This window comes from Oncorhynchus mykiss, chromosome 13, assembly GCF_013265735.2.
Source record: "Oncorhynchus mykiss isolate Arlee chromosome 13, USDA_OmykA_1.1, whole genome shotgun sequence".
NCBI lineage: Eukaryota > Metazoa > Chordata > Actinopteri > Salmoniformes > Salmonidae > Oncorhynchus > Oncorhynchus mykiss.
In genome coordinates, this window is record NC_048577.1 from 31,154,104 (window position 1) to 31,179,798 (window position 25,695).

Genomic DNA, 25,695 nt, shown 5'->3' on the forward strand with positions numbered 1-25,695 from the left:
TTGTCCCATCGTGCAGTAGCGACTCCTGTGGCGGGCACGCTGACATGGTCGCCAGGTGCACAGTGTTTCCTCCGACATATTGGTGCGGCTAGCTTCCGGGTTAAGTGGGCATTGTGTCAAGAAGCAGTGCGGCTTGGTTGAGGTGTGTTTCGGAGGATGCACGGCTCTCTATCGTCGTCTCTCCCGAGTCCGTACGGGAGTTGCAGCGATGAAACAAGACTACCAAAACAAGACTACCAATTGGATACCACAAAATTAGGGAGAAAATGGGGTAAAATAAAAGTGTGCCTTGATTTTTAAATAAATCACTGACAGTGTCACCAGCAAAGCACCATCACACCTCCTCCTCCATGCTTCATGGTGGGAACCACACATGCAGAGAACATCTGTTCACCTACTCTGCTTCTTACAAAGACACTGTGGTTGGAACAAAAAAATCTAAAATTTGGACTCATCAGACCAAAGGACAGATTTCCACCTGTCTAATGTCCATTACTTGTGTTTCTTGGCCCAAGCGAGTCTCTTCTTATTATTGGTGTCCTTTAGTAGTGGTTTCTTTGCAGCAATTCGACCATGAAGGCCTGATTCACGCAGTCTCTTCTGAACAGTTGATGTTGGGATGTGTCTGTTACTTGAACTCTGTGAAACATTTATTTGGGCTGCAAACAGAGGTGCAGTTAACTCTAATGAACTTATCCTCTGCAGCAGAGGTAACTCTGGGTCTTCCTTTCCTGTGTCGGTCCACATTGTTTATGTGACTGCACTTGAAGGAACATAAAAAATTCTTGAAAATTTCCGGGTTGACTGACCTTCCTGTCTTAAAGTAATGATGGACTGTTGTTTATTTTTGCTTATTTGAGGTGTAATAATATGGACTTTGTCTTTTACCAAATAGGCCTATCTTCTGCGTACCACCACTACCTTGTCACAACACGATTGGCTCAAACGCAATAAGAAGGAAAGAAATTCCACAAATTAACTTTTAACAAGGCACACCTGTTAATTGAAATGCATTCCAGGTGAGTACCTCATGAAGCTGGTTGAGAGAATGCCAAGCGTGTGCAAAGCTGTCATCAAGGCAAAGGGTGGCTACTTTGAAAAATATAAAATATATTTTGTTCAACACTTTTTTGGGTTACTACATGATTCCATATGTGTTATTTCATAGTTTTGATGTCTTCACTATTATTCTACAATGTAAAAAATAGTAAAAAATAAAGAAAAACCCTTGAATGAGTAGGTGTGTCCAAACTTTTGACTGGTACTGTTCTGTATTTATGAGTATTCTGGAGTAATCATGTATGTTCTGTATTTATGAGTATTCTGGAGTAATCATGAGCGGATGTAAATTTTCACTGTATTTGTAAAAAAACATTTGAAGTTACACAGTACAATTCATCCCTTCTAGGGGTTTAACCATAGAAATAGAATCCTGCCAGTCACGAAACGTTGATTTGAATGAGGAATGTCCATTCTCGAATGTGGTTCCAATTCTATGGTTTAAAGTTTCATCCTTCCTCAGACAAAGTGTTGCTGCAGTCCTGAGGGGCTGCGTCTGAGCTTCAGTCCTGACAGGATCCTCTGGCCCGGGCCACTCAGACCCTCCTCTCCGCCCTGTCTCCGCCTCTCACCCAACCACCCCTGACTGTTATTGGACTGGTTCACGTTCAGCTGAGACAATGTGGCTAACCGACTCCTAAGCCACGCCTCCTGAGCACCGGTGCTCGGTGTCGCTACTGCTGTTGCAACTATTGAGGGTTCTACTACCACTGTCGCCGCCCGCAGTCTGCCCTGTGGAACCTCATATGGGCGTGTCTTCTCTCTTTCTGTCTGGTTCTCTGGTGCGTGGCCTCCAGCCTGGCTGAGCAGGTGGTAGGCAGTGGTCTCGGGGTGGAGCTCCAATCGAAGGCTTCTCCTTCTCTGGCTACCAGGGTCAGGGGAGGGGCTACGACTGCTGTCTTCGCTCCTCGACTGGTTTCTCCTCCTCTCCTCCTCTTCATCCTCCTCTTCTTCATCCTCCTCTTCCCCGAGCAGCCCAGCCCTGGTAGTACCCGCGGAGCGGCGGAGACCCGGGGTGGGCTGGCGCTGGTATTTGACAGGCGGCCTACTGAAGTGGCTCTGTGGCTGGGTCCCCACAGAGGGAGAGTCCCCTGGTTCTGGACTCCACACCAGATCACCCAGAGCAGCAGCCTCTGCTGATGCCCCCCTCACAGCCACGACTGGGGAAGCAAAGGGGAGGAGAGAGGGGAGGAGAGGCGACAATAAGGCAAACCAGAGAAACACAGATTAACCACTGTATTTCACTTTTAGCTTGGCAAAGTAAATACTCTGTCTCTTTCTATCATAACATGTGTGAGTATAGCCTTGCTTTTGAGAGGCTGTTGAATTTTGGCAAAAGAAAGCAGAAAATGCCTACAGTCAAGCCAGCAGAGGGCGCTATAACATGACAAAAACAGTGAGCAGCGAGCAGACAAAATATCTGATGGTAGCAGAGAAAGGTTATGTAAAGAAATGACAGATCAGGTAAGAACAGCAAAGTCCTCTAGCCCACTTGTTTACCAACAATGCCCATTAATCCAATCATTCCTCTGATACTAAAGTACATCCTACCTACCTGCTCTCTCATTGGCTTCAGGGCTGAGCTGGTCCACTGCCTCATTGGACGACGACTTGTCAGATATATAACCCTCACTCAAGTCTCTCTTGATTGTGCGAGTCTGTTGAAATGACACAAACTCTAAGTTTTGAGGAATAGATACCAGATATTTAGGGTAGGAAGTGTTGGGAATGGAATGCTGTAGCGAGATACATGCTATAGCTCTAGGTCTAGAAAGTGAACCCCAGTGGATTAAAGAGATATTGGCAGGTAAATTGTGGATGTTGAGTAGCCTATTCATTAAACAGGGATTTTTATTCTTATTGAATAAAATCAAGTTGCCTGGTCACTGGTTCTCCTAGTTCTATTTTTCAGGCAAAACATTTGATAAATTCCTTGTGTCCCTAAACAACTCTAAATTATCATGTAGAGGGCAGGGCACTAACCTTCTCTTCCACCCCCACACCTCCCAGTATTTACCAGTGGTCAGTGTTGTGTATTTAGTGGCCAAGAACACCAATGCTAGGGCTGTGTCTCAATAGCTTTAACTTGCTTCCTCTTCTCATGTTCTTTCCTACCCATGAAACCTACAGTTTCCACAGTATCCAGTCCTTTGGTCTATCAGTGGTAATGAAGGAGAGGAGAAAGGAAACAAAGTAATTGTACAATAGAGGAGGAAGAACAGGTAGAATTTGACAATCAATTATATTTCACAGAGGAAGCCATTGACCAGTATTGAAATCCAGCCAGGATAGATCTGGTCCAGTCAGAGGTAGCGCGCGCGCACACACGCACACGCACACACGCACACGCACACACACACACACACACACACACACACACACACACACACACACACACACACACACACACCAATGTTGCACTGTGTTAAGCTTCACAAAAAAAGCATGGAATCCCTTCCGGATTGGCAACAGCAGAGTCACAGCATGGCGAGCCAGGAGCATTAAATTGGCAATCTGGGATTGGTACATCTGTTTTGGGACTTTGAATAAATTATATAGCCATGCCTTATTAGTTACATTTCTTCAGCCCCATCCCTCAGCTGTTTACCAAAAAAAGTGACTGGAGTGACCGCTTTCTTGTTGTTTGAATCCCAGATTACCTCTTTGAGACAACGACAGGTAACAGAAGCAAAAGGAAGGAAAGCAGCTCAAGGCAGCAGGCTGAGGCTGAACTCCATGAACCCTGGCTGAGAGGCAGACTTGGGTTCAAATACTATTTGAAATCTGTCAAATACTTTGAGCACTCCTTCCTGGAGTGTCAGATGGGCTGGGTGGGCAGATGGGCTGTGACTATTATATTGGTACTATTGCGGCAGGCAAGGTCAATGAAGCCTGGCGAAAGTATTTGAAATCATTTCTAATAGTATCTGAACCCAGGTCTGACTGTAGGGCATCAGGAGCCGTCCCAATGTTACTTAGACTTAGAGGACCAATCACTGGCTGACAAACCTACAGCTGCCAGACATGTGATCAAGAGGCCTCAGATTCAAAATTAAGTGTTTGATTGAGGTTAACATTGCCCTCCTATTCAAAACCTTGAAGAACATTGGAGAAAATCAGTATTTAAATTAACTTCAGTATAGGGGGTCTATGAAAAGTATTTTAAAAGTATATATTTGTCTATCAGCCCAGGGTTAACCCATCTGTTAACCAGACCTGGGTTCAAATGTTATGTTTGAATTAAAAATACTTAAGCTGCACCTGATTGAGCTTGTCTGACACAATGGTATCCACCCTCAGTGTGTCCCTTACCTCTAGAGAGCGGGGGCGTTCTCTGGACAAGGCTCCTCCAGCGGGGGGGTCCTGAGAGCCAGGGTCAGCCCCTGCAACAGTCTTCTGGGCCCCGCCTGAACACGTCGCCCGGGGAGGGGTGTCAGGGAGGGGGGTGGTGGGGGCAGGAGGTGGAGCGTTGAAGATGTGTTGGTGGTGTGTGATGAGGAACTCCACCAGTAGGGACTGGTAGGTGGTCTCCAGTAGGGCCACCATGGACACGTCTACAGACACCAGCGGGCGCAGCAAGGTCGGACCAAACACGATGCCCAGGTTACTGGGAGACATCTTGTTCTCCTCGTAGTTCTCTGATACTCTGTGGAGAGAGAGAGAGAGAGAGAATGTGAGAGGATAGAGTATGGTCCAAAAAATACCATCTGGAGGAGGGCTCAGCACCCCTCTTATGACCATGTGACCATGTGTTCTGCTGCACGCAACAATAATCTGTTTTCCCAGTGAGCTGAAGCAGAGGAATAACTTTGGGGAGCTAACACTATGAGCATGGTTCACTGAGCCATCTCCACAACAACCAGGTTTGCTAATTGTGTAGGTGACGCATCATGTGCTGCAGTGTGCAGTAGTATCTGTGTAGGTGACACATGTGCTGCAGTGTGTAGTAGTATCTGTGTAGGTGACATCTGCTGCAGTGTGTAGGTGACGCATCATGTGCTGCAGTGCGCAGTAGTATCTGTGTAGGTGACGCATCATGTGCTGCAGTGTGCAGTAGTATCTGTGTAGGTGACGCATCATGTGCTGCAGTGTGCAGTAGTATCTGTGTAGGTGATGCATCATGTGCTGCAGTGTGCAGTAGTATCTGTGTAGGTGATGCATCATGTGCTGCAGTGTGCAGTAGTATCTGTGTAGGTGACGCATCATGTGCTGCAGTGTGCAGTAGTATCTGTGTAGGTGATGCATCATGTGCTGCAGTGTGCAGTAGTATCTGTGTAGGTGATGCATCATGTGCTGCAGTGTGCAGTAGTATCTGTGTAGGTGACGCATCATGTGCTGCAGTACGTAGTGGTATCTGTGTAGGTGACACATGTGCTGCAGTGTGTAGTAGTATCTGTGTAGGTGACATCTGCTGCAGTGTGTAGGTGACGCATCATGTGCTGCAGTGCGTAGTAGTATCTGTGTAGGTGACGCATCATGTGCTGCAGTGTGCAGTAGTATCTGTGTAGGTGACACATCATGTGCTGCAGTGTGCAGTAGTATCTGTGTAGGTGACACATCATGTGCTGCAGTGTGCAGTAGTATCTGTGTAGGTGACACATCATGTGCTGCAGTGTGCAGTAGTATCTGTGTAGGTGACGCATCATGTGCTGCAGTGTGCAGTAGTATCTGTGTAGGTGACACATCATGTGCTGCAGTGCGTAGTAGTATCTGTGTAGGTGACACATCTTGTGCTGCAGTGTGCAGTAGTATCTGTGTAGGTGATGCATCATGTGCTGCAGTGTGCAGTAGTATCTGTGTAGGTGACGCATCATGTGCTGCAGTGTGCAGTAGTATCTGTGTAGGTGACACATCATGTGCTGCAGTGCGTAGTAGTATCTGTGTAGGTGACACATCTTGTGCTGCAGTGTGCAGTAGTATCTGTGTAGGTGATGCATCATGTGCTGCAGTGTGCAGTAGTATCTGTGTAGGTGACGCATCATGTGCTGCAGTGTGCAGTAGTATCTGTGTAGGTGACGCATCATGTGCTGCAGTGTGCAGTAGTATCTGTGTAGGTGACGCATCATGTGCTGCAGTGTGCAGTAGTATCTGTGTAGGTGACGCATCATGTGCTGCAGTGTGCAGTAGTATCTGTGTAGGTGACACATCATGATAAGAGTCTGCGTGTGTAGCATGAATGTACTGTGTGCGTGTGTGTGTGCTTGTGTGTATGTCTGCGTGGGCGTGTATGTGTGCTAAGGTGTGGAGAGTCAGAACAGGTGGTCAGTCCTGTTCAGTAGTTTGATTGCTTGTGGATAGAAACTGTCTCTGAACCTGTTGGTATCAGACCTCATGCTCCGATACCGTCTGCCTGTCGGTAAGGGAGTGAACGGCTCGTGGCTGTGGTGTGTGGGGTCCTTGATGATGCTGCAGGCATTCCTCAGGCACCATTTTGAGTAGATGTCTTGAATGGGTGGGAGCATGGTGCTGCACTGTGTAGTAGCGTAGTACCTGTGGAGGTGACGCATCATATGCTGCAGTGTGTAGTAGCGTAGTACCTGTGGAGGTGACGCATCATATGCTGCAGTGTGTAGTAGCGTAGTACCTGTGGAGGTGACGCATCATATGCTGCAGTGTGTAGTAGCGTAGTACCTGTGGAGGTGACGCATCATATGCTGCAGTGTGTAGTAGCGTAGTACCTGTGGAGGTGACGCATCATATGCTGCAGTGTGTAGTAGCGTAGTACCTGTGGAGGTGACGCATCATATGCTGCACTGTGTAGTAGCGTAGTACAGTACCTGTGGAGGTGACGCATCATATGCTGCAGCGTGTAGTAGCGGTATGGGGGCAGTCTCCCCAGCAGGTCTCTCAGGCTATATGTGAGGTCCTCCACTATCCCAGGAGTCTCTGCTGTCGCCTCCCTCTCACTGAGACGCTGGATCTCCTTGCCCACCCAGATGAAGTCATTGTACAGGTCAAAGGTCAACAGCGGCTCTGGAAGCTGAGGATGAAGATGGTTTTATTTCTAATAAATAATGACAATAGATTGTTATTCACACATAATAATAATAAATGCTTTGATGCATCGACTGACAATTGTACCACATGATGTTCACTAATAGGGAAATCCTGAGATAAGATATGTCCATTTTACTTATAGGCTGGCATAATCATGAAGGGGAGCTTTGTGTGAGAGTTTAAATAACAGTGTATGTCCATTCGACACTTAATTGTCTTTATTAACTGTGTCGTTGGCTCTACAGTATATTGTCTGTATTAACTATATTGTCTGTATTAACTGTATCATTGGCTCTACAGTATATTGTCTGTATTAACTGTATCATTGGCTCTACAGTATACTGTCTGTATTAACTATATTGTCTGTATTAACTGTATAATTGGCTCTACAGTATACTGTCTGTATTAACTGTATCATTGGCTCTACAGTATACTGTCTGTATTAACTATATTGTCTGTATTAACTGTATCATTGGCTCTACAGTATACTGTCTGTATTAACTATATCATTGGCTCTATAGTATACTGTCTGTATTAACTATATTGTCTGTATTAACTGTATCATTGGCTCTACAGTATATTGTCTGTATTAACTGTATCATTGGCTCTACAGTATACTGTCTGTATTAACTATATTGTCTGTATTAACTGTATCATTGGCTCTACAGTATATTGTCTGTATTAACTGTATCATTGGCTCTACAGTATACTGTCTGTATTAACTATATTGCCTGTATTAACTGTATAATTGGCTCTACAGTATACGGTCTGTATTAACTGTATCATTGGCTCTACAGTATACTGTCTGTATTAACTATATTGTCTGTATTAACTGTATCATTGGCTCTACAGTATACTGTCTGTATTAACTGTATCATTGGCTCTACAGTATACTGTCTGTATTAACTATACCATTGGCTCTACAGTATACTGTCTGTATTAACTGTATCATTGGCGCTACAGTATACTGTCTGTATTAACTGTATCATTGGCTCTACAGTATACTGTCTGTATTAACTATATTGTCTGTATTAACTGTATCATTGGCTCTACAGTATACTGTCTGTATTAACTATATCATTGGCTCTATAGTATACTGTCTGTATTAACTATATTGTCTGTATTAACTGTATCATTGGCTCTACAGTATATTGTCTGTATTAACTGTATCATTGGCTCTACAGTATACTGTCTGTATTAACTATATTGTCTGTATTAACTGTATCATTGGCTCTACAGTATATTGTCTGTATTAACTGTATCATTGGCTCTACAGTATACTGTCTGTATTAACTATATTGTCTGTATTAACTGTATAATTGGCTCTACAGTATACGGTCTGTATTAACTGTATCATTGGCTCTACAGTATACTGTCTGTATGAACTATATTGTCTGTATTAACTGTATCATTGGCTCTACAGTATACTGTCTGTATTAACTGTATCATTGGCGCTACAGTATACTGTCTGTATTAACTATACCATTGGCTCTACAGTATACTGTCTGTATTAACTGTATCATTGGCGCTACAGTATACTGTCTGTATTAACTATATCGTTGGCTCTACAGTATATTGTCTGTATTAACTGTATCGTTGGCTCTACAGTATACTGTCTGTATTAACTATATCATTGGCTCTACAGTATACTGTCTGTATTAACTATATTGTTGGCTCAACAGTATATTGTCTGTATTAACTATATTGTTGGCTCTACAGTATGTTGTCTGTATTAACTGTATCGTTGGCTCTACAGTATATTGTCTGTATTAACTGTATCTTTGGCTCTACAGTATATTGTCTGTATTAACTATATTGTTGGCTCTACAGTATATTGTCTGTATTAACTGTATCGTTGGCTCTACAGTATATTGTCTGTAATATCAGTGTTCTTTGTTGTCTGGGAAACAGTGAAGTACCTCCTTGAAGAAGTGTTTGAGGACTGAGGTGATGTCATGAGGTGAAAGGTCAGAGAGGTCGACCTGGTCCTTTTGGGTCTCGAAGACCTGACACAGCTTCTGGATGCGAGGCTTCGACCCACTGATACGATACACCCCCTGGGTGGGAGGGATGGATGGATGGGGGGAGGGAGGGAAAGAGAAAATAAGAAGGATTGAGATAAGGGCACTGTACTATCGCTTCTGCAAAACAGTTTTACTGTTTGCTTCAGTACTTATTCTAAGCCATATTACATCCAGGTTAATACAGTACCTGTAGAGTGAGGGCCCTGCTCTCTATCTCGGCCGTGCAGCGCTGGACCACGAAGGGCACTTCGTCAGGCCGGTCCCGGGGCAACAGGGAGAAACCCACCCCAAATAGAACACCCTTCCTGTTCTCACACTCATGCTGTAACACCTCCAGACACTTCCTGTGAACCGCCATGCCACACTACAGAGACGGCAGGCGGGACAGAGGACATGGATTAGCAAACCACAGGGTGGAGCTCAAATCACACCCTATACAGTGGGGCAAAAAAGTATTTAGTCAGCCACCAATTGTGCAAGTTCTACCCACTTAAAAAGATGAGAGAGGCCTGTAATTTTCATCATAGGTACACTTCAACTATGACAGACAAAATGAGAAGAAAAAAAATCCAGAAAATCACATTGTAGGATTTTTAATGAATTTACTTGCAAATTATGGTGGAAAATAAGTATTTGGTCAATAACAAAAGTTTATCTCAATACTTTGTTATATACCCTTTGTTGGCAATGACAGAGGTCAAATGTTTTCTGTAAGTCTTCACAAGGTTTTCACACACTGTTGCTGGTATTTTGGCCCATTCCTCCATGCAGATCTCCTCTAGAGCAGTGATGTTTTGGGGCTGTTGCTGGGCAACACAGACTTTCAACTCCCTCCAAAGATTTTCTATGGGGTTGAGATCTGGAGACTGGCTAGGCCACTCCAGGACCTTGAAATGCTTCTTACGAAGCCACTCCTTCGTTGCCCGGGCGGTGTGTTTGGGATCATTGTCATGCTGAAAGACCCAGCCACGTTTCATCTTCAATGCCCTTGCTGATGGAAGGAGGTTTTCACTCAAAATCTCACGATACATGGCCCCATTCATTCTTTCCTTTACAAGGATCAGTCAACCTGGTCCCTTTGCAGAAAAACAGCCCCAAAGCATGATGTTTCCACCCCCATGCTTCACAGTAGGTATGGGTATGGTGTTCTTTGGATGCAACTCAGCATTCTTTGTCCTCCAAACATGACGAGTTGAGTTTTTACCAAAAAGTTATATTTTGGTTTCATCTGACCATATGACATTCTCCCAATCTTCTTCTGGATCATCCAAATGCTCTCTAGCAAACTTCAGATGGGCCTGGACATGTACTGGCTTAAGCAGGGGGACACGTCTGGCACTGCAGGATTTGAGTCCCTGGAGGCGTAGTGTGTTACTGATGGTAGGCTTTGTTACTTTGGTCGCAGCTCTCTGCAGGTCATTCACTAGGCCCCCCCGTGTGGTTCTGGGATTTTTGCTCACCGTTCTTGTGATCATTTTGACCCCACGGGGTGAGATCTTGCTGCTTACCTATTGCAGATTCAGTCTTCCCAGCCTGGTGCAGGTCTACCATTTTGTTTCTGGTGTCCTTTGACAGCTCTTTGGTCTTGGCCATAGTGGAGTTTGGAGTGTGACTGTTTGAGGTTGTGGACAGGTGTCTTTTATACTGACTGGCTAGGCCACTCCAGGACCTTGAAATGCTTCTTACGAAGCCACTCCTTCGTTGCCCGGGCAGTGTGTTTGGGATCATTGTCATGCTGAAAGACCCAGCCACGTTTCATCTTCAAGCCCTTGCTGATGGAAGAAGGTTTTCACTCAAAATCTCACGATACATGGCCCCATTCATTCTTTCCTTTCCCCAGATCTGTCGTCCTGGTCCCTTTGCAGAAAAACAGCCCCAAAGCATGATGATTCCACCCCCATGCTTCACAGTAAGGTATGGTGTTCTTTGGATGCAACTCAGCATTCTTTGTCCTCCAAACACGACGAATTGAGTTTTTACCAAAAATATATATTTTGCCCACCGTTCTTGTGATAATTTTGACCCCACGGGGTGAGATCTTGCGTGGAGTGTACCTATGATGAAAATTACAGGCCTCTCATCTTTTTAAGTGGGAGAACTTGCACAATTGGTGGCTGACTAAATACTTTTTTGCCCCACTGTATACCTGGTTCAACCTGAACCATACTGTGCTGGCGCCACTATGGAGGATAGCGTACAGCTCAGTTCTGCTTGGCATCGGTCAGGCTCTATGGTGTGACTGTGAATCAGGCAATAATGTTATACATTTGTCATTAAAGAGGCTGCCACTTAAATGTCTGTCAGTTATTCCTCTCTCCTTCTATTCCTCCTCTTTCTCACCTCCTCACACTCGATGCCGTTGACAACGATGTAATTGTCACACTGTTTGCACTTCACCATCTTGCTCTTCATCTTCCTGAGTCGGTGTGTCAGTGCGGCTCGGGACGTAGTCCGTACCTTTCCCGCCGTACCGTTCCCTTCTGGAGTGGAGTCCACACAATCTACGAGGAACCACAGGACAGGACTCAGTCATGGTGGGAAACACTACCCACCAAATTTACCCCTAGTTCCAAACAAACCCTACTCCCTAGCAACTCCTGTAGACCTGAGAGGATTGTGGAAGAATATGGAAACATTTCCACCTAGCCAATCAGTAGACAAGAAGCAATTGCCACAATGATGATCTAATCCTCTCAGATCTACAGGAGTGGCTAGGGTGTAGGGGTTAGGGCAGCGTTTCCCAAACTCGGTCCTGGGGACCCCAAGGTGTGCACGTTCTTTTGATGTCCTAGCACTACATAGCTGATTAAAATAATCAAAGCTTGATGATGAGTTGGTTGGTTATCTGAATCAGCTGTGTAGTTCTAGGGCAAAAAAACAAAATATGCACCCTTGGGGGTGCCGAGGACCGAGTTTGGGAAACACTGGGTTAGGAGTAGATTCAGAATTCAGCAGGAGAATTTACTTATAGAGAGCCATTAGTTGGTGTCTGTTGTGGGAGTTAGGTGATGACGCTGACATTCACCTCCTTCCAGGACGGTGCCTATGTCCCTCTCATCCAGGTCGTCTGATGACATTGTCCCTGTGGAGGGGGCTTTAGGAAGCCTCCTGTTGCCATGGGCTACAGGGTTCAGGGTTCAATGTGGGTAAGACACACAGAGAAGGAGGAGAGACCAGTCAAACAGGACAAGGTGAGTTTCCCGTAAGCTTCGTAGCGAATACATTATTTCTCTCCACTACCAAATATGACATTGATGTTTGATGATTGGTCAATCTTCTGAGCATGATTAAATGAAATCTGCAAAATGAAGCACACAGGCTTACCTGGGCTGGACAGAGACTCCAGACTGCCTCCGATGCTCTCACTGTCACTGTAGCCCTTACGTTTAACCAGACTTTCTTCAGGCAGGGAGGAGTCCTGTAGAGAGCTAGGGTTGCTGGTCTTACGACGGCCACTTGGAGGAGCAACACACAGATTCGGACACACACACGCAGGCAAGCAGACACACAATTAACATTTACAAATAAAATCTTGACAGCAACTCTAAATACAAGACAATAGGCACTAATGGGACAAACAGTATCATCCATTAGAGTCGTAGCCTATAAAGAACAGGACAAATCATCCATCCGTCCGTACCTTTTGTTCTGAGGGACAAACTCCTGGAAGGTGAAGGTTTGTAGGGGCTGTTCTTGGCTTCTCTTCCTAAAGATGTAGAGCAGGTAGGGCTCCCCGGGTTCACACGGCCTGCAGGTCAACTCCAGGTTGTGGTAGCCCAGGGGAACCGGCTCTGTCTGCTGACGCTGGAAGTAGAACATGTTCACTGTGGCCTAGGGGTGGTAGAGGTACATGATAAGAGGGATTATTTGAAAATGATTAATCCCATTGAGCTCAAGACACCTCTGTAGCTCAGTTGGTAGAGCATGGCAACGGCAGCATATTCGGTTAAATCCCAATTACCACCTGTATGTAAAATGTATGCACGCATGACTAAGTTGCTTTGGATAAAATGGTCTGCTATATGAGATATATTAATATATTATTTAGAAAAGGAGACCTGGGCCATATTTTAATATATTTTTGTTGTTGTTGTATGGGCGATTGGCAGTCTTAAAAGACTATTTGAAACGGCTACTGGCTGCTTGCCTTGAGTCTATTTACTCTTATGCCCACTCTTATGCTATCACTATCCCTATTATGCACTCCACTTGTTGCATCCAGCACAGGGGATATCTCGATCTCCAATAGGCTTGGACACCCACCTCCTTGAGCACAGTGTCCCCCTGGCAGATGAGTTTGCGGGTGTGAACTATGATTTTCTCCTTCAAGCTCTCCAGCTTGTCCTGGTGGTCCTGGGCCTCACACACACACTGTCTGTACTGCATCTCTGCCTCCATCACCTGGTTGTAGGGGATGAATGAGAGAGGGAGAGAGAGAAAGAGGGATATATGCACAGTGAGTCACATGATGACAAAAAATAACAATTATAATTTTCCCATAAAAAAAAATGTAAACCTAAAAAGTGGGATATGTTTCTGTGAACCCCATGTGGCGGTTGGACCCGCTGTACCACACCTTTGACTGTGCGTCGTCACGTGACTTCCTCCTCTTGTCCAGGGTCTTGTGTCCCGCTGTGAGCTCGTCCCCGGCCTTGGCCGTCACAGCCTTGGTCTTCTCCAGGTCCTCACTGCGCTGCAGGTACTGCTGACGAGCCTTTTTCAGAGCCGCCACCGCCTCATTCTGACCGATGAGAGAAGTTGTTAGTTAACGCAATGTTCTGATCAATGGGATAAGCTGTTAAAACACACAGGCACGTGAGTGCACATACACAGTAGCATCTAAAACAGCACTTACCATCTTCCTCTGTTCTCTGGACCACTGCTCCTTGAACTCCCTGCGCCACTTATCAATCTCATTCTTCTTGGATGCCAGGGCCTTCAGAATTAAGATGTAGGATTAACCACATCATACTAAATCACTTAACATATTATTCCACATTTTCTTCTTCTTTCTTCTTTCTGCATACAGGAATGTTTGACACATTGGGCTTGCTCATTGCGCCTGCCTGCCTGCCTGCCACCCAGAGTGCCTGCCTGCCTGCCAGAGTGCCTGCCTGCCTGCCTGCCGTACCTGCCTGCCTGCCTGCCGTACCTGCCTGCCTGCCTGCCGTACCTGCCTGCCTGCCTGCCGTACCCGCCTGCCTGCCGTACCTGCCTGCCGTACCTGCCTGCCGTACCTGCCTGCCTGCCTGCCGTACCTGGTAGCAGCGTTGCTGCAGCAGTTCTGATGTCTGTTTAGTAGATTGGCTGGTCTTCACATCGTGCTCCAGGGCCATGGTGTAGATGTACTGCAGAGGCATCATGTCCTGTAACAACAGCACAGTAAGAACCAGGTCATAGATATAATTTCAATACGTTATTTATAGATATATTTCAGATATATTAGAGATATTAGATATCAGGAACATTTACTGTCTTGGTAAGCAACTCCAGTGTAAATTTGGCCTTGTGTTTTAGGTTATTGTCCTGCTGAAAGGTAAATTCATCTTCCAGTGTCTGGTGGAAAGCAGACTGAACCAGGTTTTCCTCTAGGATTTTGCCTGTGCTTAGCTCCATTCTGTTTCTTTTTTATCCTGAATAACTCCCCAGTCCTTAACGATTATAAGCATACCCATAATATAATGCAGCTTCCATTTTGCTCGAAAATATGGAGAGTGGTACTCAGTAATGTGTTGTATTGGATTTGCCCCAAACATAACACTTTGTATTCAGTACATAAAGTGAATTGCTTTGCCACTTTTTTTGCAGTATTACTTTAGTGCCTAGTTGCATACAGGATGCATGTCTTGTAATATTTGTATTCTGTACAAGCTTCCTTTTTTTCACTCTGTCAATTAGGTTAGAATTGTTGAGTAACTACAATGTTGTTGATCCATCCTCAGTTTTGTCCTATAACAGCCATTACACTCTGTAACTGTTTTAGTGGTGAAATCCTGGAGTGGTTTCCTTCCTCTCCGGCAACTGTATCTTTGTAGTGACTGGGTGTATTGCTACACCATCCAAAGTGTAATTAATGACTTCACCGTGCTCAAAGGGATATTCAATGTCTGTTTTTTTTTACCCATCTACCAATAGATGCCTTTCTTTGCGAGGCATTGGAAAACCTCCCTGGTCTTTCTGGTTGAATCTTGGTTGAAATTCACTGCTCAAATGAGGGACCTTACAGATAATTGTGTGGGGTACAGAGATGAGGTAGTCATTCAAAAATCATGTTAAACACTATTATTGCACACAGAGTGAATCCATGCAACTTATTATATGACTTGTTAAGCACATTTTTACTCCTGAACGTTTTTAGGCTTGACTCAAATATTTCAGCTTTTCATTTTAAATGAATTATTTCTAAAAACATAATTCCACTTTGACATTATGGGATATAGTGTGTAGGCCAGAGACATTTAATCAATTCTAAATTCATGCTGTAACAAAAAATGTGCAAAAAGTCAAGGCACTGCAAAACATTTTCTATTGGTAATTTAGCAGATGCTTTTATGCACAGCGACTTTCAGTGTATTCCACTAAGGTAGCTAATAATAAACCTGAAGAGTAATCTGATAGGGATTTAATACGTTTCTATGCAATATTGTACACATCATCACATGTACAACCTATACAGCCCCATACACACGCGAGACAACAAAAGCATCCATACCTGCTGAGCCACACAGGACTTAGCCGTTTCTGCTGCCTTTATGATGTTCTTGGCAAACTCTTGCTCTGTAAACAGACCAGAATAAGTCAGTATGATGGATTATGTGATTGATTTTAGTAAAAAAAGATTTATTAGCATTACAATATTGTCAGGCAGTCTTATCAAAAGCTTTTATCCAGACAAATATCAGTATGACTTTTGGAGCTGTTGCATGTTCAATTGAGGTCTTTCAATGGTGATATAACAACCAAAATGTAACATATTAGATCTCATATCAGGCAATCAGACCTCATAGAGAGGAGAGGTCAATTCAGATTGTTAGCTTACATCACCAAATATCAAAATCAATGCTCTGCTTTGGCTGCCTAAGTGCTGCCCTACTTCAAGTACACTAATCTGCAGATTAATATTGATGCTGTGGTGTCAGCATTGCAACCATTCAACCAGTGGAGGCTGGTGGAAGGAGCTATAGGAGGATTAGCTCGTTGTAATGGCTGGAATGGAATAAATGGAACGGAACATGTGGTTTCTATAGGTTTGGCGTGTGATACCTGCCCATTTATCCCATTCCAGCCCAATGAGCCCTTCCTTCCACCAGCCTCCACTGCATTCAAGTGTCCACAGTGGCTCAGACCTTTCCCTTTATGGTGACCACTACCCCTCCATTGTCACTCTGACCTCTACCCATTTCCTATACACAGCTATCCAAACGCAGGTCTGCTTGGCAGCACCTTGGTGAGCTGATCCCTTTGCCCTCCTACAGTACAGAACAGTGCAGTAACCGTATATTACAGTATTGTATTTTACAGTACGGTATAGCAGAGTACATTACTGTAAAGAAGGCTACAGTACAGAGCAGAACAGTAGGCTGTCCATCCTCCTGCGGTGGCCCGGTTAATCTGCCCTGTAGTCTCTGTGGGGTTCCCATGACAGGAGTGGCTAGCCCACTCCATGTTATCCTCATTGGCTAAAAACCCTATAGATCTACTTTGTTGTTGTTATTGCGATCATCTCTGAGTAGGTTTACCGCTCCGTAATACCCTAACAGTGTTTCTCAGGGTAGGTTTACCGCTCCGTAATACCCGAACAGTGTTTCTCAGGGTAGGTTATACCGCTCCGTAATACCCTAACAGTGTTTCTCAGGGTAGGTTATACCGCTCCGTAGTACCCTAACAGTGTTTCTCAGGGTCTGTTATACCGCTCTGTAATACCCTAACAGTGTTTCTCAGGGTAGGTTATACCTGTTACGGTGCGTGAATGAGGACCCAAAAGCGAATTAACGTAAACAGAGCTTCTTTAATAACAAAACAAAACGTAGGCTCAGATGGACCGGCAGGTTCCGACAGGACAGGACAAGGTTGCAGCAAACATGACGATAGTCTGGTTCAGGCATGAACAACACAAACAAGAATCCGACAAGGACAGGAGCAGGAACAGAGAGAGATATAGAGACCTAATCAGAGGGAAAAAGGGAACAGGTGGGAAAAGGGGTGACGAGGTAGTTAGGAGGAGACAAGGCACAGCTGGGGAAAAGAGGGGGAGAAAAGGTAACCTAACAACGACCAGCAGAGGGAGACAGGGTGAAGGGAAAGGACAGAAACAAGACACAACATGACAGTACATGACAGTACCCCCCCACTCACCGAGCGCCTCCTGGCGCACTCGAGGAGGAAACCTGGCGGCAACGGAGGAAATCATCGATCAGCGCACGGTCCAGCACGTCCCGAGAGGGAACCCAACTCCTCTCCTCAGGACCGTACCCCTCCCAATCTACTAGGTACTGATGACCACGGCCCCGAGGACGCATGTCCAAAATCCTACGGACCCTGTAGATGGGTGCGCCCTCGACAAGGATGGGGGGGGGGGGGGGAAGACGAGCGGGGGCGCGAAGAACGGGCTTGATACAGGAGACATGGAAGACCGGGTGGACGCGACGAAGGTATCGCGGAAGAAGAAGTCGAACTGCGACAGGATTAATGACCTGAGAAATACGGAACGGACCAATGAACCGCGGGGTCAACTTGCGAGAAGTGGTCTTAAGGGGAAGGTTCTGAGTGGAGAGCCAAACTCTCTGACCGCGACAATATCTAGGACTCTTAGTTCTACGCTTATTAGCAGCCCTCACAGTCTGCGCCCTATAACGGCAAAGTGCAGACCTGACCCTCTTCCAGGTGCGCTCGCAACGTTGGACAAAAGCCTGAGCGGAGGGGACGCTGGACTCGGCGAACTGAGATGAGAACAGCGGAGGCTGGTACCCGAGGCTACTCTGAAAAGGAGATAGCCCGGTCGCAGACGAAGGAAGCGAGTTGTGGGCGTATTCTGCCCAGGGGAGCTGTTCTGACCAAGACGCAGGGTTGCGAAAAGAAAGACTGCGTAAGATGCGACCAATAGTCTGATTGGCCCGTTCTGCTTGACCGTTAGACTGGGGGTGAAAGCCGGAAGAGAGACTGACGGAAGCCCCAATCAAACGGCAAAACTCCCTCCAAAATTGAGACGTGAATTGCGGACCTCTGTCCGAAACGACGTCTGACGGAAGGCCATGAATTCTGAAAACATTCTCGATGATGATTTGTGCCGTCTCTTTAGCAGAAGGAAGCGTAGCAAGGGGAATAAAATGAGCCGCCTTAGAGAACCTGTCGACAACCGTAAGAATAACAGTCTTCCCCGCTGACGAAGGCAGTCCGGTGACAAAATCTAAGGCGATGTGAGACCACGGTCGAGAGGGAATGGGAAGCGGCCTGAGACGGCCGGCAGGAGGAGAGTTACCGGACTTAGTCTGCGCGCAGACCGAACAAGCAGCCACGAAGCGACGCGTGTCATGCTCCCGGGTGGGCCACCAAAAGCGCTGGCGAATGGAAGCAAGCGTACCCCGAACGCCAGGGTGGCCGGCTAACTTGGCAGAGTGAGCCCACTGAAGAACGGCCAGACGAGTAGGAACGGGAACGAAAAGAAGGTTCCTATGGTCAGTCCAAACGACAAAAGGAACGGTCGCCCCCTCCAACCACTGTCGCCATTCGCCTAGGGCTAAGCGGATGGCGAGCAGTTCGCGGTTTCCCACATCATAGTTACGTTCCGACGGCGACAGGCGATGAGAAAAATACGCGCAAGGATGGACCTTGTCGTCAGAGAAGGAGCGCTGAGAAAGAATGGCTCCCACGCCCACCTCTGACGCGTCAACCTCGACAATGAACTGTCTAGAGACGTCAGGTGTAACAAGGATAGGTGCGGATGTAAAACGATTCTTGAGGAGATCAAAAGCTCCCTGGGCGGAAACGGACCACTTAAAGCACGTCTTGACAGAAGTAAGGGCTGTGAGAGGGGCTGCCACCTGACCGAAATTACGGATGAAACGACGATAGAAGTTCGCGAAGCCGAGAAAGCGCTGCAACTCGACGCGTGACTTAGGGACGGGCCAATCAATGACAGCTTGGACCTTAGCGGGATCCATCTTAATGCCTTCAGCGGAAATAACAGAACCGAGAAATGTGACGGAGGAGGCATGAAAAGAGCACTTCTCAGCCTTCACAAAAAGACAATTCTCTAAAAGGCGCTGGAGGACACGTCGAACGTGCTGAACATGAATCTGGAGTGACGGTGAAAAAATCAGGATATCGTCAAGGTAAACGAAAACAAAGATGTTCAGCATGTCTCTCAGGACATCATTGACTAATGCCTGAAAGACAGCTGGAGCGTTAGCGAGGCCGAAAGGAAGAACCCGGTATTCAAAGTGCCCTAACGGAGTGTTAAACGCCGTCTTCCACTCGTCCCCCTCCCTGATGCGCACGAGATGGTAAGCGTTACGAAGGTCCAACTTAGTGAAAAACCTGGCTCCCTGCAGGATCTCGAAGGCTGAAGACATAAGAGGAAGCGGATAACGATTCTTCACTGTTATGTCATTCAGCCCTCGATAATCTATGCAGGGGCGCAGGGACCCGTCCTTCTTCTTAACAAAAAAAAAACCCCGCTCCGGCGGGAGAGGAGGAGGGGACTATGGTACCGGCGGCAAGAGCTACAGACAAATAATCTTCGAGAGCCTTACGTTCGGGAGCCGACAGAGAGTATAGTCTACCCCGGGGGGGAGTGGTTCCCGGAAGGAGATCAATACTACAATCATACGACCGGTGTGGAGGAAGAGAGGTGGCCCTGGACCGACTGAACACCGTGCGCAGATCGTGATATTCCTCCGGCACCCCTGTCAAATCACCAGGCTCCTCCTGTGAAGAAGAGACAGAGGAAACAGGAGGGATAGCAGACATTAAACATTTCACATGACAAGAGACGTTCCAGGAGAGGATAGAATTACTAGACCAATTAATGGAAGGATTATGACAAACTAGCCAGGGATGGCCCAAAACAACAGGTGTAAAAGGTGAACGAAAAATTAAAAAAGAAATGGTTTCGCTATGATTACCAGAAACAGTGAGGGTTAAAGGTAGCGTCTCACGCTGAATCCTGGGGAGAGGACTACCATCCAGGGCGAACAAGGCCGTGGACTCCCTTAACTGTCTGAGAGGAATGTCATGTTCCCGAGCCCAGGTCTCGTCCATAAAACAGCCCTCCGCCCCAGAGTCTATTAAGGCACTGCAGGAAGCTGACGAACCGGTCCAGCGTAGATGGACCGACAAGGTAGTGCAGGATCTTGAAGGAGAGACAGGAGTAGTAGCGCTCACCAGTAGCCCTCCGCTTACTGATGAGCTCTGGCTTTTACTGGACATGAAGTGACAAAATGACCAGCAGAACCGCAATAGAGACAGAGGCGGTTGGTGATTCTCCGTTCCCTCTCCTTAGTCGAGATGCGGATACCTCCCAGCTGCATAGGCTCAGCACCCGAGCCGGCAGAGGAAGATGGTAGTGATGCGGAGAGGGGGGCAACGGAGAACGCGAGCTCCTTTCCACGAGCTCGGTGACGAAGATCAACCCGTCGCTCAATGCGAATAGCGAGTTCAATCAAGGAATCCACGCTGGAAGGAACCTCCCGGGAGAGAATCTCATCCTTTACCTCTGCGCGGAGACCCTCCAGAAAACGAGCGAGCAAAGCCGGCTCGTTCCAGCCACTGGAGGCAGCAAGAGTGCGAAACTCAATAGAGTAGTCTGTTATGGATCGATTACCCTGACATAGGGAAGACAGGGCCCTGGAAGCCTCCTCCCCAAAAACAGATCGATCAAAAACCCGTATCATCTCCTCCTTAAAGTCCTGATACTGGTTAGTACACTCAATCCTTGCCTCCCAGATTGCCGTGCCCCACTCACGAGCCCGTCCAGTAAGGAGAGATATGACGTAGGCGACACGAGCAGTGCTCCTGGAGTAAGTGTTGGGCTGGAGAGAAAACACAATATCACACTGGGTGAGGAACGAGCGGCATTCAGTGGGCTCCCCAGAGTAACACGGCGGGTTATTGATTCTGGGCTCCGGAGATTCGAAAGCCCTGGAAGTGGCCGGTGGATCGAGGCGGAGATGGTGAACCTGTTCTGTGAGGTTGGAGACTTGGGTGGCCAGGGTCTCAACGGCATGCCGAGCAGCAGACAATTCCTGCTTGTGTCTGCCTAGCATCGCTCCCTGGATCTCGACGGCTGAGTGGAGAGGATCCGAAGTCGCTGGGTCCATTCTTGGTCGGATTCTTCTGTTACGGTGCGTGAATGAGGACCCAAAAGCGAATTAACGTAAACAGAGCTTCTTTAATAACAAAACAAAACGTAGGCTCAGATGGACCGGCAGGTTCCGACAGGACAGGACAAGGTTGCAGCAAACATGACGATAGTCTGGTTCAGGCATGAACAACACAAACAAGAATCCGACAAGGACAGGAGCAGGAACAGAGAGAGATATAGAGACCTAATCAGAGGGAAAAAGGGAACAGGTGGGAAAAGGGGTGACGAGGTAGTTAGGAGGAGACAAGGCACAGCTGGGGAAAAGAGGGGGAGAAAAGGTAACCTAACAACGACCAGCAGAGGGAGACAGGGTGAAGGGAAAGGACAGAAACAAGACACAACATGACAGTACATGACAATACCGCTCCGTTATACCCTAACAGTGTTTTTTAGGGTAGGTTATACCGCTCCGTAATACCCTAACAGTGTTTCTCAGGGTCTGTTATACCGCTCCGTAATACCCTAACAGTGTTTCTCAGGGTAGGTTATACCGCTCCGTAATACCCTAACAGTGTTTCCCGGGGTAGGTTAAACCGCTCTGTAATACCCTAACAGTGTTTCTCGGGGTAGGTTTACCGCTCCGTAATACCCTAACAGTGTTTCTCAGGGTAGGTTATACCGCTCCGTAATACCCTAACAGTGTTTCTCAGGGTCTGTTATACCGCTCCGTAATACCCTAACAGTGTTTCTCAGGGTCTGTTATACCGCCCCGTAATACCCTAACAGTGTTTCTCAGGCTAGGTTATACCGCTCCGTAATACCCTAACAGTGTTTCTCAGGGTAGGTTATACCGCTCCGTAATACCCTAACAGTGTTTCTCAGGGTCTGTTATACCGCTCCGTAATACCCTAACAGTGTTTCTCAGGGTAGGTTTACCGCTCCGTAATACCCGAACAGTGTTTCTCAGGGTCTGTTATACCGCTCCGTAATACCCGAACAGTGTTTCTCATGGTAGGTTACACCGCTCCGTAATACCCTAACAGTGTTTCTCAGGGTAGGTTGTACCGCTCCATAATACCCTAAAAGTGTTTCTCAGGGTCTGTTACACCGCTCCGTAATACCCTAACAGTGTTTTTCAGGGTAGGTTTACCGCTCTGTAATACCCTAACAGTGTTTCTCAGGGTCTGTTATACCGCTCTGTAATACCCTAAGTGTTTCTCAGGGTAGGTTATACCGCTCCTTTATACCCTAAATGTGTTTCTCAGGGCAGGTTACACCGCTCCGTAATACCCTAACAGTGTTTCTCAGGGTCTGTTATACCGCTCCGTAATACCCTAACATTGTTTCTCAGGGTAGGTTATACCTCTCCGTAATATCCTAACAGTGTTCCCCGGGGTAGGTTATACCGCTCCGTAATACCCTAACAGTGTTTCTCGGGGTATGTTATACCGCTCCGTAATACCCTAACAGTGTTTCTCGGGGTAGGTTATACCGCTCCGTAATACCCTAACAGTGTTTCTCAGGGTAGGTTTACCGCTCCGTAATACCCTAACAGTGTTTCTCAGGGTAGGTTATACCGCTCCATAATACCCTAAAAGTGTTTCTCAGGGTCTGTTATACCGCTCCGTAATACCCTAACAGTGTTTTTCAGGGTAGGTTTACCGCTCCGTAATACCCTAACAGTGTTTCTCAGGGTCTGTTATACCGCTCTGTAATACCCTAAGTGTTTCTCAGGGTAGGTTATACCGCTCCTTTATACCCTAAATGTGTTTCTCAGGGCAGGTTACACCGCTCCGTAATACCCTAACAGTGTTTCTCAGGGTCTGTTATACCGCTCCGTAATACCCTAACATTGTTTCTCATGGTAGGTTATACCTCTCCGTAATATCCTAACAGTGTTCCCCGGGGTAGGTTATACCGCTCCGTAATACCCTAACAGTGTTTCTCGGGGTATGTTATACCGCTCCGTAATACCCTAACAGTGTTTCTCGGGGTAGGTTATACCGCTCCGTAATAACCTAACAGTGTTTCTCAGGGTAGGTTTACCGCTCCGTAATACCCTAACAGTGTTTCTCAGGGTAGGTTATACCGCTCCGTAATACCCTAACAGTGTTTCTCAGGGTAGGTTATACCGCTCCGTAGTACCCTAACAGTGTTTCTCAGGGTCTGTTATACCGCTCTGTAATACCCTAACAGTGTTTCTCAGGGTAGGTTATACCGCTCCGTTATACCCTAACAGTGTTTTTTAGGGTAGGTTATACCGCTCCGTAATACCCTAACAGTGTTTCTCAGGGTCTGTTATACCGCTCCGTAATACCCTAACAGTGTTTCTCAGGGTAGGTTATACCGCTCCGTAATACCCTAACAGTGTTTCCCGGGGTAGGTTAAACCGCTCTGTAATACCCTAACAGTGTTTCTCGGGGTAGGTTTACCGCTCCGTAATACCCTAACAGTGTTTCTCAGGGTAGGTTATACCGCTCCGTAATACCCTAACAGTGTTTCTCAGGGTCTGTTATACCGCTCCGTAATACCCTAACAGTGTTTCTCAGGGTCTGTTATACCGCCCCGTAATACCCTAACAGTGTTTCTCAGGCTAGGTTATACCGCTCCGTAATACCCTAACAGTGTTTCTCAGGGTAGGTTATACCGCTCCGTAATACCCTAACAGTGTTTCTCAGGGTCTGTTATACCGCTCCGTAATACCCTAACAGTGTTCCTCAGGGTAGGTTTACCGCTCCGTAATACCCGAACAGTGTTTCTCAGGGTAGGTTATACCGCTCCTTTATACCCTAAATGTGTTTCTCAGGGCAGGTTACACCGCTCCGTAATACCCTAACAGTGTTTCTCAGGGTCTGTTATACCGCTCCGTAATACCCTAACATTGTTTCTCAGGGTAGGTTATACCTCTCCGTAATATCCTAACAGTGTTCCCCGGGGTAGGTTATACCGCTCCGTAATACCCTAACAGTGTTTCTCGGGGTATGTTATACCGCTCCGTAATACCCTAACAGTGTTTCTCGGGGTAGGTTATACCGCTCCGTAATACCCTAACAGTGTTTCTCAGGGTAGGTTTACCGCTCCGTAATACCCTAACAGTGTTTCTCAGGGTAGGTTATACCGCTCCATAATACCCTAAAAGTGTTTCTCAGGGTCTGTTATACCGCTCCGTAATACCCTAACAGTGTTTTTCAGGGTAGGTTTACCGCTCCGTAATACCCTAACAGTGTTTCTCAGGGTCTGTTATACCGCTCTGTAATACCCTAAGTGTTTCTCAGGGTAGGTTATACCGCTCCTTTATACCCTAACAGTGTTTCTCAGGGTCTGTTATACCGCTCCGTAATACCCTAACATTGTTTCTCAGGGTAGGTTATACCTCTCCGTAATATCCTAACAGTGTTCCCCGGGGTAGGTTATACCGCTCCGTAATACCCTAACAGTGTTTCTCGGGGTATGTTATACCGCTCCGTAATACCCTAACAGTGTTTCTCGGGGTAGGTTATACCGCTCCGTAATACCCTAACAGTGTTTCTCAGGGTAGGTTTACCGCTCCGTAATACCCTAACAGTGTTTCTCAGGGTAGGTTATACCGCTCCGTAATACCCTAACAGTGTTTCTCAGGGTAGGTTACACCGCTCCGTAATACCCTAACAGTGTTTCTCAGGGTAGGTTTCACCGCTCCGTAATGCCCTAACAGTGTTTCTCAGGGTAAGTTACACCGCTCCGTAATACCCTACAGTGTTTTTCAGGGTAGGTTTACCGCTCCGTAATACCCTAACAGTGTTTCTCAGGGTAGGTTTACCGCGCCGTAATACCCTAACAGTGTTTCTCGGGGTAGGTTATACCGCTCCGTAATACCCTAACAGTGTTTCTCGGGGTAGGTTATACCGCTCCGTAATACCCTAACAGTGTTTCTCAGCCTAAGGGTTCATGGAACCAGTCCGTGATATCTTACTGTCCCTGCAATGGTTAACTGACAATTATTTTCTCTGATATCTTTTCAACCAGTTTTGCTCACCCAAAATGCAAACGGTTCCTATAACAGTCCTTGTAATACCTAAGTTCTACCACCAGAGGGTACTGTGGAGGATACTGTTCATCCTTTCACACAGGGTTCAACCACAAGGTCTATTATCCTATTACTTTAGACTCGGCTGTCTTTTCCAGGAATAGAGTGACTGACTCCTAGTCTTTCTTAGGAGAAGAGCTTTGGTTGCTGTAGTTACTGCAGTTCCATACCAGCAAAACAACTTTTGTTACAGAGTTATAACAGAGCCTTTCATGTTGTCCTAAAATTATTCTTGTTTATCTTACGTC

At 46.5% G+C, this 25,695-nt stretch overlaps 1 protein-coding gene across 2 annotated transcripts in view; it reads right to left on the reverse strand.

Moving 5' to 3' along the window:
• Positions 1–1,183: 1,183 nt before the first annotated feature.
• LOC110486106 (GEM-interacting protein) overlaps positions 1,184–25,695 on the reverse strand; it is a 37,338-nt gene continuing 12,826 nt past the window's right edge. The window contains exons 6-20 of one of the 2 annotated variants that reach the window (XM_021557466.2): positions 15,793–15,857; positions 14,339–14,446; positions 13,936–14,016; positions 13,657–13,821; positions 13,344–13,481; positions 12,721–12,911; positions 12,405–12,535; positions 12,106–12,201; positions 11,421–11,581; positions 9,268–9,444; positions 8,976–9,113; positions 6,837–7,039; positions 4,372–4,705; positions 2,615–2,717; positions 1,184–2,219 (exon numbers count right to left, since the gene is read on the reverse strand). In XM_021557466.2, coding sequence (XP_021413141.2) covers positions 1,519–2,219; positions 2,615–2,717; positions 4,372–4,705; positions 6,837–7,039; positions 8,976–9,113; positions 9,268–9,444; positions 11,421–11,581; positions 12,106–12,201; positions 12,405–12,535; positions 12,721–12,911; positions 13,344–13,481; positions 13,657–13,821; positions 13,936–14,016; positions 14,339–14,446; positions 15,793–15,857 — 2,792 coding nt within the window. In that variant the 3' untranslated portion in view covers positions 1,184–1,518. The remainder of the gene's footprint in view (positions 2,220–2,614; positions 2,718–4,371; positions 4,706–6,836; positions 7,040–8,975; positions 9,114–9,267; positions 9,445–11,420; positions 11,582–12,105; positions 12,202–12,404; positions 12,536–12,720; positions 12,912–13,343; positions 13,482–13,656; positions 13,822–13,935; positions 14,017–14,338; positions 14,447–15,792; positions 15,858–25,695) is intronic. The other variant, XM_036940758.1, reaches the window with a different exon arrangement.